The sequence below is a fragment of the Petaurus breviceps genome, unplaced genomic scaffold (genome assembly GCF_028583685.1).
Source record: "Petaurus breviceps papuanus isolate PSGF00001 unplaced genomic scaffold, PetGlider_PUasm1.0 189, whole genome shotgun sequence".
Lineage (NCBI taxonomy): Eukaryota > Metazoa > Chordata > Mammalia > Diprotodontia > Petauridae > Petaurus > Petaurus breviceps.
In genome coordinates, this window is record NW_027185809.1 from 18,648,734 (window position 1) to 18,662,730 (window position 13,997).

Below are 13,997 nucleotides of genomic sequence, written 5' to 3' on the forward strand. Positions count from 1 at the left end.
CGTGGACAAGCAAGGCAACTTTGGCACCAGTAAGATAAATGTGATACGGAAATAGATTTATACATACATAGATACATATATAAATATACACATGTATATATGTGTGTATTTACATATATACATTAAAAAGAAATAAGCTACACATAGTGGATTCATGTACAATTCTCTTTCTGGTACTATTTACATATGGAGCCATTCATATTAATAAACTTTTTAAAAATAATAGTTATCTGAGAATAATTAGAATATAGTATAATTATATATGTGAGTATATATTTATGCAAATGAATATAACAGCATTTTAAAGCAAACATTTTAAAACATAGCATACATATGTGGGTATTTGTGTATATACATATATATATATATTTTGATAGATGAAAAATCTGATGTTCAGAGACAATAACTTGCTCACAGTCATACAGCTAGAAGTGTCAGAAATAAGAACTGAACCCGCGTGTTTTAATTCTAGAGTCTCATACACTTTCTCCTAAACCATAAACGTACATTGTTTTAGATTCGACTCACCTCTGTTTGACTGCTGGAATTGTTGGATCTTTGAGGCCAATTTTGTTGATCTGGTCGTTAATATATTTAATGTTTTTAAGGATCTCGTTATTTTTGGCAATAAAAACCTCTAGTAATTGGTCTTGTTCAGTAAAATCCTCAAGTTCATTATGGCCCTGGGTCTCATCTATCATTTTTGAGAAAACTTCAATGAGTTTTTCACAACAAGTATCTTCACCCTGCTCAGCATTTTTTAAGCTCATATCAAGCATTCTCATACGTTGATCCAAACATCTGGCCTCTTCTTTCATTAGTGGAATTTTTTTCTTCACATCTTCTATTGTCCAGATGTTGTCTTGCACCACAGGTACATCTGATGTCAAAAAGTCTGTTGTAGGCTGAATAGAAAGTTTAGCTTTCCTCAGGGAGGCCAAAAAGTCCTCAAGAGCTTTGAGGGCTATTTCAGTATTCTGCATTTTGTGGTTCATTTCTTCAAATTGCATTTTATATTTTGCTATAATGTTCTGAGTTGCATGAAGATCCACTGGATTAAATTCATTTAATTCATCACTGCCTGGATGTTCCAAGTTACTACATAATTCAATTTGTTTCACTATGCTACTCTGGATATTCTGAAATAAAGGTAAGAATACCTTAGAACACAGGCAATGAAAGACAGATCACATGTAACGAACAAGCAAAATTATGAGACTAGGTTTGAACTTGAAAAATACTCTGGAATTTAAACAAAGGTGAAAGCATAGCCAGAATGGAATGTTCTAATTTAATCATGTGATACCCTTCAATATTCTTACCCAAGGGAAAACCAACCATTACATCAATAAAGTAAAAAAGTAATAATAGCAGACAAATGAAATATTTGTGATTTTCATTTACTACATAGCACCTCCCCTCCTTCCTCTTCTCTTTCCTCCCTCATTCCCTCCTCCCCTAAAAACAAACAAATAAAAAAAGACCCACCATTTATGATAAAATGAGAGTTTGAAGAATTTAGATGAGTCAAGTAATAAAAAGGAAAAATGTCTTTGCTAAAGCAATAATGATATTAGGATGCTAATGTTAGTCAGTCGATAAGCATTTGCCAGACACTGTGCTAAACACTGAAGATGCAAAGAAAGGCAAAATATAATCCCTGTTCTCAAGAAATTCACGGTCAAAAAGATAACTGACATGATAAATTGTGATACATTGAATTAATGTCAAAGGCTCCAGGTAGCGCAGAGGAAGAATGATCAAATGACCATAAGACTATGTGAAAATTTCAATGCATTAAGAAAGAAAAATAGATAGCAAAATATATCATCTTAAGTGATCTACCTCAAAAGTTGCAACTAGAAAGATATGAAGGTGTAAATGGCATGCCTACATTAATGAAGACTTCTCTGTCATGATACTAGAATTTATATTTGGATTATTAATAAAGTTGCATTTATTTATTTTAAACAATATATGTCTGTGAATCTTTCAGAAAAGATTGTTCTTGGGGTGGCTAGGTGGCACAGTGAATAAAGAACCAGCCCCGGAGTCAAGAGGACCTGAATTCATATCCAGCCTCAGACACTTAACACAAAAAAACTAGCAATGTGACCTTAGGCAAGTCACTTTACCCCCAATTGCCCTCCAAAAAAAGGACAAAAAAAGAAGAAATCATTCTTTTATAAATATATGGGAAGAAAAGTCTTCCTTTTTACCTTGAGATTTTGGTAAGCATCATTAACACCAACTAGATTAAATTCTTGTATGTCTATTTCATGGAGAAGTTGTTCCGAGTCACCAAGGAGAACAGCTTCCTTTTCTTTGGGCAAAACAATCCTCAAAGCAGCTTCTAAGGATTTCAGCCTATGTAAAAAGTAAACACAAGAATAAGACAGAACCACAGTAGCAAGCTTTCTCTTAGAAAATAATGCTACAACAATTTCAGTTCAATTTAATTCCAAAAACTCTTAAATGCCTATTTTGCGTAAGGGTTCCTTACTAGGCAATGGTTTATAAAGGCAAATTGAAAAAGTCCATGCCGTCAAGGAACTTATTCTCTATCATTTGACCAAAAATATACATTCTCATACATTGAGACCACTATACAGTAAGACTGCCTACTCCTAATCCTCAGGCAATAAATAATTCTGGATAGACTCATTTTCAATAGTTGAAGCATTGTCATGGCACTGTAAGCAGCAGTCTAAAGTCATCAACTGTACTCATATATAATAGTTTAAAAAAAAGAGCCAGGATCAGGGTGCCAGGGGAAACTTACTGAAGTTAATACAAGAAACAAAAGGAAGACATTTGTCTCTGTCTGTGCTCTCTAGCATGTCAGGTTTGTCCTTTTAAATACTTACGAGTTGTTTTAGTTTTTTATTTTATTTTAACCATTGGGGTAGAAACCTTTCTGGGGCAGGTAGGTGGCACAATGGATGGAGTGCTAGTCCTGGAGTCAGGAAATCTCTTCCTGAGTTCAAATCTGGCCTCATAAACTTACTAGCTGTGTAACCATGGACAAGTCACTTACCCCTGGTTGCCTCAGTTTCCTTATCTGTAAAGTAAGCTAGAGAAGGAAATGGCAAACCAAATCTTTGCCACAAAAATCCCAAATGGGGTCATAGAATATCTGTCATGACTGAAAATCAGTAAGAAACCTCTCTAAAAAGTATTTCACACTCTCCTGCCATTTTAAGTAGATTATGAGTATAACCTGATCCTATCATGATGACCAAGAGTCATCAATCCAAAACTTTACATTCTCTTAAGCTCCTAACTTCACCCCAATTATAGATGACTTAGCCTCTTCAAGGTCCTTGATCCAGCAGTCACATCCTTTCTCTCATTCATCTTCAGTCTTCCTCTTCATTGATTCCTTACTATCACCCAATAAACACATCCCCCAACTTGAAAACATCATTTTCCCTTCTACCCTATCTACCCTATCCCTCTCTACCATTCCACCACCTAAGTTATTTATGCTTTATGGCTGAAATTTTTCATCTGTCATTTTCTACTAAATACCTCTTAATATGGTTTCTGTTCTGCTAATATTATTCTTACAGATGTAGCGAGTTCCTAATTGTGACATTCAAAGACTTATTTTTTTCAGTCCTCTATCATTCTCTTTTGTCTTTTCTGCAGCCTTTGATACAACCCACAGGCTCCTAGATTTAGAGTTGGAAAGTACCTTAGAGATCATCTCTAAGGTAAGATCATTCCCTCATTTTACAGAAGATGAAACTAAGGCCTACAGAAGCTGAATAAGGTCATGCTCAAGGTCATGCAGTTAGTAATTAGAATTGATCTCCATCCTTCTTTCTGGTTTGTGTGATTTACCTTATTCTCCCATAGCATGTTTGAAAGAGTGCAGGGCTTGGGAGTCAAAAGAGAACTGAGTTCAAATCCTACTTCTGATCCTCATTACATGAACATGACCCTGGGTAAGTCACAACCAATCTGAGCTTTGGTTTTCTCATCTGTAAAATGGTGATATTATTTGTAGTTCCTACCTCAGAGTTATTCTAGGGATCCAATGAAATAGGGCATAAAATATTTTGCAAATCTTTAAGAATTATATACATGTCAGTCATTATTAACGATTCTCTGTCTCTTTCAATAACCTCTGTTCTTCACAACTTCACTAAGGTGGGTGATCCCAAAAGTTTAGTTCTTATGCCTCCCCCTGCCCCTCTCTGTCTCTGTCTCTGTCTCTCTCTCTCTCTCTGTCTTCTTTGTCTCTGTCTCTGTCTCTCTGTCTCTGTCTCTCTCTCTCTCTGTCTTCTTTGTCTCTGTCTCTCTCTCTCTGTCTCTCTCTCTGTCTCTCTCTGTCTCTCTCTCTCTGTCTCTCTGTCTCTCTGTCTCTCTCTCTCTCTCTCTCTCTCTCTCTCTCTGTCTCTCTGTCTTCTCTGTCTCTGTCTCTCTCCCTCTCTCACTCCCTCCCTCCTCCTGTGGCTTTAGTTACCACACACAGGCAAAGAACTCCTAAATTAATACCGACAACCTTGTCTAAATTTATTGTTTTACCCTAAAAAAGTTGCTCCTTCTTCTGACTTCCCTCCTTCTATCAGTTATGTCTATTCCTTGCTCAAAACTTGATGTTTTTCTTTATTTTTTTCCCTTCTTTTTCCTTCTCTAAAGAAGGAGAACCTGCAGTTAGAGTGCTTGGCTTCTAGTCCCAGCTCTGCTCCTCCCTACCTGTGTGACCATTTCACCTTTGTGGTCCAATTTCCTCATTTGGATAGTAAAAGGGGTCAGGCCATCAGTTACCAGATCTTGTCAGCTCTATCTCATTCTTCCTCTTTGTTCCCACTGCCACCTCACTAGCACAAGCCCCCATTATTATTAGCCTGTTTTATTGAAATCCCCTCTTAACACAGCTTCTTCCTTCCTTTCCTCTTCCAATATATTCTCCAAACCACTTTTAAAATAATCTACCTTATCATGGGCCTAAACTCCATCAGTTTTTTCCTATTGCTTACTGAGTAATATTCAAAATGCTTAGCTTGGCATTCAAGAGCTTCCACCACCTGGAAACAACCTATCTTTCTGGTTTAATTCATATTACTCCTTTCCAAAAATAGTCTGACAGGAGGGCAGATCAACAAATAAAAGAACACTGGACTTGGTTTCAGGAAAATCTGAGTTCCAATCCTGCCTCACATATTTACTTAGTTGTGTGACTCCGGACATGTCACTTAACCTCTCTCGGCCTCAGTTTCTCCACCTGTAAAATGGGTATAATAATACTGTATTTTACTGCATAATCATTGCCATCGCATAACCATTGTACCCTTTTTATTTCAGTCCAAAAATTGGTTTATAACCTTTGATCAGGTAAATAGTCACATGGTATAATTTTGTTAATCACACCACTTAAAAGATAAACAGAGCAGCAGTGTATTCACCAGTGGCATATGTTTATACATTTCTCTCTCATGCATCATGAACCATGAGCCTAGAATTCTCAGAGCATGCCCATTTTCAGTATATTTCCAAAAGCCAACTTCAATGGTTTATTTAGAACTGCAGCCCTAATAGTATTGTCACTCAACCCAGTGAAGAGCCATAGGGGCAAGGGGAACTGGCAGACAGGTAAAGCTGTCATGGGCTTCAAGTTGAAAGTGATTTGTATTCACTGAACAGCATGGAAACAGAGCTGCAGAAAGACAGCTCTCAGTAAGTGAAAAGTTGGTGAGAGATTAGCAGAAACTAAAACACAAGTGATACTGGCACTATCTTTTTTAAAAGAAGCTTCACATAATGGTCATGTCCTATTTTTTTGCAAAAAAAAAAGATTGGCATAAAATCTGCAACAAATATATGGTGAAATACAGTGCCTCAAAGAATTGTGAATACCAAATAAGATGATAATATATGTAAGTACATTGTAAATCTTAAAGAGCTATATAAATGCAAGCTATTATTGCTAGTATGTTACACTACAATAAAAGAGGGCTAGACTTTTCACTATTCCTCAGACCACTATTCTGTCTTCCATCTTCAAGTTTTTGTTCATGTTGTCCTTATTCTTGGAATATCCTTCTTCCCCATCTTTATCTTTTGAGTTTCTAGCCTTCCATTAAAGCAGCATTTTTCAAACTTTTGCATCTCAAGACCCCTCTATAGTCTTAAATAAAATTATTGAGAACCACCCCTTGTTGCCCCCCACCAAGAGCCTTAGTTTGTGCTGGTTATATCTACCAATGTTCACCACATCCAAAATGTTGTTGTATTAGTAATAATATGAAAACAGTTTTGACCTTGCAGATTCTCAAGGGTCTCCAGGCTACTCTTTGAGATCTTCTTCATTAAAGCATATAACAGAAGAAATTTAATGCAAAATGTTCATACCACGGATGAGGCAATAGTAAAGTAAAGATCATTACAAAGCGAGTAAGACTGGAAAAGAGGTGATAGTAGCCAAGGCCTAAGTGGATGGAAGTTACTTAAGGTCAGAAATACATAAATTTAGGGGAAAGTGCATGAGATAAAAGTCAAAAGACCTAGCTTCAAATCAAATCAGCCCACTACCTTACTACTTACAATAACACTTCCTTCTTTTCTTCCTTCTCCTTTTCTTGAGACTAGGTCTCTTTATCTGAAGCTGATGTCAAGCTGACAACGTAGCAATCACTCACAGGCCTGACCCCACTGCCGATCATCATTTAATCTGCTTTGTTTCTGACCTAGGCTGCTTCACTTCTTCTTGGGCAGTCTGGAACCCCCCTCTCCCCATTCAGGGGCTCACCATTGATATGGATACCCATTTGTCTTTAGCCCTACTTCAGCTCAGCATAAATAATCCAGCCTCAGCCTTCCCAGTAATAAGGATTACAGGTGTCATAACTAGCCCAGGGTTCTAGAGTAAATCATTTGGGATCATAGAATTTAGAACCAGAAGGGACTGTAAAAATCATCTAATTCAATGCCTTCATTCACAGAAGGGGCAAAAGTTCCAAAGAAATTAAGTGACTTGTTCTAGGTCACACAGCTAATAAGTAGCAGAGCCAGCATGCAAACACATTCCTTTAAGTCTAAATTCAGTGTTCTTTCTTTTTACTGTAAAATGGGGATAATAACACTTGCATTTTATTTCTCACATGGTAATTATGAGAATCAAGTGAGGTAACATATGCAAATGAAACTGATGAACTGCAATACCTGAGTGTCTGAGGGGATAGTTATATGCATATGAAAATATTGAGGTACAATATTTTCACATTGTGCAAGCAAAATAGACCCAAAGACCCCAAGACAAATGTTAGAATTCTTGAGAAAGGGGGAAATAAGACCTGAGGACCAGTAGATAAATGCAACCAAGATCTGAATAGGGTGACAACATGTAGATGTGATGAACCTCAAAGGAAAAGAGGATGCTTGGCCATGGTTTCGTGGTGGAAGGTCTGGAAGTAGCAGTGAGGAGCAAGGAGTACGGCTGCTCCTCTTTCTTGCCCAGTGTGCCAAGAAGAATGAGAAGAGCGACTAGTGCTAGAGAGGCTGGCCAAGGATAGAAAAGCCAAGTTTCCACGAATGAGGAAAAGTGGGAATAAAGGACCTACTATGTACCAGGAACTGCGCTAAGTACTTTACAAATATTATCTTATTTGATCCTCACAAACCACGAGAGGTTGGTGTTGTTATGACCCACATTTTACAGTTGAGAAAACTGAGGGAAAACAAAGTGCAAAAGAATTGTCGTTCATCCTTCATTTTGGAAGAGGACCAATGACATCACCATGTCTTGACTTTGAAACAAATTGAATTGAAGTAAGGCAGAGTTGCACAAAGTCGTCAGCTTCACTCTCTTCCAGAGACGTCAAAGTCCAGTGGTAAGACGAAAGTCAGAACAACAGGCAATGGCCTAGGATGCAGTGGAGGTTCTTGGCATCTTGGATGTCTGACCAAGCTTTCCACGGTGCCTGCTTCAGCCACCTTCATGGCTATTGGGACAAATTGTTCTCATTGGCCCATTCCACCAGGTGAAGTCTTCACATGCTTGGGATAGACATTCCCCTAACTCACAGACAGATTTGAGGCCTGTCAGTTACCCTCAACCTGGTTTAGCCCATGTGCCTTGATGGTTTTACTGGGGTGTGGCCGGTGCACATGCTATAGCTTCCTGAAGCCAGAGGTGAGAGTTGGGTGGCAGGTGTGGGGGTGTTCAGGGAAGCTCATCACCTCTGGTATGAGAGCCTGACAAGTCCTTTTCAGGGCTGCTCATCCAAAAGTACAAAAGTGTATGAAGTAAAGAATTCAGACCAAAGAAATATTTACTAACCATAGAATAGGAATTCTAGAAGGCACAATGGAACTAGAAGACAGAACAGAATAGAAACTTGGGAGGCGTAGGACTATGATGGGCAGGCATGAAAAAATGAGGAAAGAATAGAAGGGGTGGGGAGTTTTCACCTGGAAAACACATGACTAATTACAGGATTTAGGAAATGAGAAGGTAGAAATTTATTGACCATCTGGAGGGGAATAGCTCTGGAGATCCCATCCTTGGTCCTGTAAATACTGAGGGTGGTAAACAATTTGATTTCCTTCAAACAAAAGGGAAGGGATAGGTGGTAAGGAATAGGAAAGGTAAGGGATAGGGAAAGGGATATTGGTTTGGGGATCTGAGTTGGTAAGTATCTGGCAATTGACACCTCTGCACCTAAATGAAGATACCCAGTATATGGAGTGGGCATTAGGCTCAAATCTCTGGTGGCTATCAGGCCCAGTAACATAGATCTTCTGGTGTCTCAGGCACCAAGAGCCTGGAAGCATAGGAACGGAAGTGTTGTAAACTCATTATCTTTCCTCTCCAAACCAACCCTCTTCCTGGATTCTCTATTTCTGACAAGGGCACCACCATCCTTTGAGTCATCTGGGTGGCCAACTGTGGAATCATCCTCCATGCTGCACTCTCTCTCAGTCCTCATAACCATTCACTCACCAAGTTTTGTCTTTTCCATTACACAGTATCACTCACATGTCCCCTTCTCTCCACTCACATAGGTACCGCCCTTGACAAGAACCTTCTGACTGGCCTCTCTGTCTCAAGTGTCTCCTCTCTCCAATCCATTTCCCACACAGTAGCCAAAGTCATATCTCTAAAGCCTAAATTTGACCATTTTACTCTCCTATTTAAAAGGTTTCAGAAGCTCCAAATTGTCTCAAGCAAAATATGCGAATTCCTCAGCTTAAATTCCTTCACAATCTGGCTCCAACCTACTTTTCAAGGATTATTTCATTCTTATCCCTTTCATGCACTTTGTGATCTCATCAAATTATGTCACCAATTGTTCCCCTAAGCATGAAATTAAATGTCTTGTCCACACGCTTTTGTCCAAACTGCTCCCTATGTCAGGAATACCTACATGCACAGTTATTCCTTCCACATTGCACGGTTAGGATCTAGAAAACCTGTGTAAAATTTTTTGGCCCTCCCTTCATATCAAAAAAGTCTGAATTTTTGTCTTTTTCTTTAATAAGGTTTTTATAGTACCTTATTGTGAAATTTGGGTTGATATCCTATAATACTATACTTATATGATATTATTATAATATTATGTATAATATGCTGATATGATATATTATATAACATATATGTTATGCATTTCTGAGTTTCTAAACTTTTTCTTTATCATCTGCTGGCCTTTGTGTGTCTGTGGCTTTTGAAAAACTCCTCCAAAATTGCCATTTAATTTCTTAGGCTGATCCACAATATATTGAAACCACAATAAGAAAAGTTGTGATGGGAAAGGGATAATTATACTATAGACCCCAAGTAGAATGTGAGGTCCCTGAGGGCTCAAAAAAAAAGGTTTATTTTTATCTCTGTGCCATCAGGGCCTAGGCATATGGTAAGGTGCTTAATGTATTTTTAATTGACTTGAATTAAGGAACAGAGAGAGAAAATAAGGATCCTGGGAGAAATTTTAACTACTATTCACTCTTGAACAATGCTTAAAAAAAAGTTATTTACTATTCAGTATAGATACTTGTAGTTTAAAAAAATACAGTAACATATTGATCAGATGGCTTCTTATGCTATGATAATTTGCTGTTAATAAGTCATAATCATAATCCGAAATCATATGTTCAGAAGATTTATTGTTCATCATACCTGTTGCTTAGAATCACTTGAAACTCTCCCTCTTTTCTCTTTAATTTATCCCTTGTTGGAGAAAGAAATGATCTTTCTGGGTCGTCCACAATATTTTCTAACTTTAGTGAAGTCATTTCAAACTCTGTCCAGCAAGAATCAGTTTCATTTTTTAAAACCTGAAGTAAGATGGAAACACTAATTTAGTAAATATTTTTAATAAAGGCACAATTATAATCCCACATTCCAAAACTACATATTTTACTAACTAGGTACAGTGGCAAAGTTAGCAAAACTCCATGTGAATAATGACAATTTACATGTGAGCTGTGCCTCAGAACAAAGTGGGATAAATTCTGCTCTCACTTCGTATGAACAATGATAGTGAACAATGTCTTTCCAACTATATACAATCACCTTTTCCTTGAACATAAGACAAAGGACGTGATTTAAAATATATTAGGTATTAAAAAATATTTTAAAAATATAAAAAAGATATTAAAAGATATTAGAATATGCATCAATAAATTCTTTTCTTTTACCCCTTAAAAGCAGGCCTATGTAGTCTAAACTAGAAGGAACTTGGATTGTACTGAAACTGATAATAACCAGATAAAAAGTGAATGAAATTAGTTTGTAAATGCTAAGTATATTCAGGATGTGCTGGAACCAGATCATACTTGCTCATGAGAGCCAACTATTAAATTTTTAGTGTGACCATCTACACCTTGCAAATCAGCAAATATTACAAAATCAAGGCTTGATTTTTTTAATTGTCTAGATTTAAGAAAGTGATGGAGAAAATGTTAATATTATAGATTAAACTTAAAAGTGTGTTGTGCATATTTTTTTTTTTGGAAAGCCAGGTGTTAAACATTTACCAGCCTACCCATGACTATATTCTCATTCTCTCTCCCTTTCTCCCCCACACCACCCCATGCATCTCTGTCTCCTCTCTCCTTTCCAGAGGGTCCACACAATTTGCTATGCAAGGAACTTTCTCTAGGGTCTTATTCATTCATCCATTCCAGAAGCATTATTTTGGGCCACAGATATCATATGAGAAATTACAGAGGACAAGGGCTCCTCCACTCTTGCAACATGACTGACTACCTGTTTTTCTCCTCTTTTTAAATAGAGGTTTACAGGTTTTTAATAATTTTGTTTTGTGAACTTGACAAACACCAACAAAGGTGAATACCTCCTTATAAAAAAAAACAACAGAAGAGAGGTTATATATGAAAAAACAAATCTCTATTATGTATAGCTTGTTTTGTAAAAAAAAAATGTATATAATAAATGTTAGGTTCAAAGTTGTCCAGTTTGTCTCCCTCTAAACTTCTTTCCGTCTCTTCTGTGTATTTTTAAATCCTTCTTTTCTTCTTTTTTGAGGAGTATCACTACCACTAATGCTCCTTTCCCAACTAAGTTCCCCCCTCCCATAAAAGAATCCCCCCCTCTCTTTGTAACAAATAAGCATATCCAAGCAAAACAAATGAACACATTTGGCCACCTCCTTTTCCAAGTAAAGTCAACAAGCATTTACTAAATACTTACTATGTTACAGACACCACGTTAAGGGCTAGGGGGACAAGGAAAAGCAAAACCAGTTCCTGTCCTCAAGGAGTTTACAATCTAATGTATCATATATTTCTTAAATAATCTCTCTAACCTTGCTTCTCACATGCAGCTACAAGTTGCCACTAAGTTGTAGTGTATCTGTGGCAATAGTAGCAATAAATTGTTATCCTGAAGTTCCTACTCTATATCGCCCCTGACTGAAACTCACTTTGTGAGGTAGAATCACATAAGAAGTTGACCACAACAAAGCAGAATATCATGTGGGTCAATATTTGGAGAAATCAGTCAGTTCCTCAACAAATAGGTGTGGTCATATGAAATACTACAAATCTATAATCATGGACAGTGGTAGCATTTTTTCCCTAACAAACAAGAAAAAAAAAAAGATATTCAGTACAACTATTTACCTGTAGATCTGCCAGTTTATCTTGTAAACAAGAGATACTCCTTTCTTTTTCACTAGGAAAATCAGAAAGAACTCTAATTTTGTTGCTTTGTAATTGCATCTCTAGATTATCTCTCTGTGCATCATATCTAGAAAGAAGAATTGACATTAATGAAGAAAGAAGGAAGTTTATTTTTTGCTGAGACCAAAACACCCCCATAATACCTTAAAATTAAAATTTCACCTTAATTATTTGTAAAGAAATCCCATATATAAGTTGAAAGCTACTTTATTAGAGGAAATGGCTTTCTTATAAACTTATGAATAAAGCAAAATAAAAGACATCAAAATATAAAACCTTCATCATTTATTCCTTGCCCAAAAATCAGTGCTTTTAAAAAGGACAGAAGGATAATTAAGCCCCTATCAAAGCACCGTGCTAATTGCTTTACAAATACTACCTCATTTGAGCCTAACAAGCCTATGATTATCTCCATTTTACAGATGAGGGAAATGAGGCAGGGTCACACAGCTAGGAGGTGTCTGAAGCCTAGATTTGAACTCAAGTCTTCCTGACTCCAAGCCCAGCACTCTATCCACTGCTCCACCTAAATATCTCACTGAAGTTTATTTGAAAGAATTTACCTTTCCAATAACTTCTTAAAAGGCACATCACCATCCTCCATATTTCTTTCATCTTTGTGATGCTTTAGTATGCTGAAGTATTCCAAGCCAAAGCTAGCAGATCCAGAAGACTAAAAGAAAAGGAAAAACATTCAACACAACCTTTCCCAGATACCAGTTATCTTCCTTACTGATTCTTTATGCCAACCAGCAGTTACAACAATGTCGTTTAAGATTCTCGGTTGGGATTCCACAGTAGCAGGGCAGACACCTGCCTGTAAGTAGGAAGTCAGCAGACTGAAGAACCCATCCTCAAAACACTTGAAAGACAGGCTTCTATCTATGGCCTGGGAGTGAAAATAATAATAAAAGCTAGCATTTATGTAATATTTCAAAGTTTGCTAGATGCTTCACAAATGTTATCTCCTTTTGGTCTTCACAACAACCCTAATTAGAAACAGATATTATTATTATCCTCATTTTAATAATAATAAATAATGTTTGTGTAATAGCTAAGATTTATATAACATTTCCTAGGTTCCAGGCACTAAGCTTTGCACTTAATAGTTATTATCTCATTTGATCCTCATAGCAACCCTGGTATGTAGATGTTATTATTACCCCCATCTCAATAATAATAACTAATATTAATGTAGTACTTTCTACGTGTGAAGCATTATGCTTAGCATTTTATTATTATCTCATTTGGTCCTGACAACAATCATAGAAGGCAAATGCTATTATTATCCACATTTTAAAGATGAAGAAACTAAGGCAGACAAAGGTTAAGAGATTTGCACAGTTGGTAACACAGTTGGTAAGTGTCTGAGACTGGATTTGAAATCAGGTCTTCCTGACTCGAGGTCCCATGCTCTATCCAGTATACCAGCTAGCTGGCAGGACAAGATGAAGAAGAAAGCCTAAGTGACCACACAGCTAAGTAGGTGTCTAAAGCAGGTTCTGAATTAAGGCCTTCCTGATGCCAAGTCCAGCATGAGAGTCACTGTACCCCACAATTGCCTATATATTACAATATCAGACTGTCTTTACTGGTATATTGCCATACTGGAACCTCCCATTTATACAGAAACCATACAATTGAAATGCCCAAATCACTGGAATTTTGAATAAACAAATTTTGTTTTGTTTTGTTTTTTGGAGGGGGGAAGACAGGGCAATTGGGGTTAAGTGACTTGCCCAAAGTCATATGGCTAGTAAGTGTTAAGTATCTGAGGCTGGATTGGAACTCAGGTCCTCCTGACTCAAGGGATAGTGCTCAATTCTCTGTGCCACCTAGGTGCCCCA

General features: G+C 37.1%; 1 protein-coding gene across 1 annotated transcript in view; it reads right to left on the reverse strand.

Moving 5' to 3' along the window:
* The window catches only part of SYNE2 (spectrin repeat containing nuclear envelope protein 2), a 493,787-nt gene that overhangs the window by 294,888 nt on the left and 184,902 nt on the right, over positions 1–13,997 (reverse strand). The window contains exons 26-30 of the mRNA XM_069091728.1: positions 12,714–12,823; positions 12,091–12,217; positions 10,124–10,281; positions 2,220–2,367; positions 529–1,139 (exon numbers count right to left, since the gene is read on the reverse strand). Of these exons, the coding sequence (XP_068947829.1) occupies positions 529–1,139; positions 2,220–2,367; positions 10,124–10,281; positions 12,091–12,217; positions 12,714–12,823 (1,154 nt within the window). The remainder of the gene's footprint in view (positions 1–528; positions 1,140–2,219; positions 2,368–10,123; positions 10,282–12,090; positions 12,218–12,713; positions 12,824–13,997) is intronic.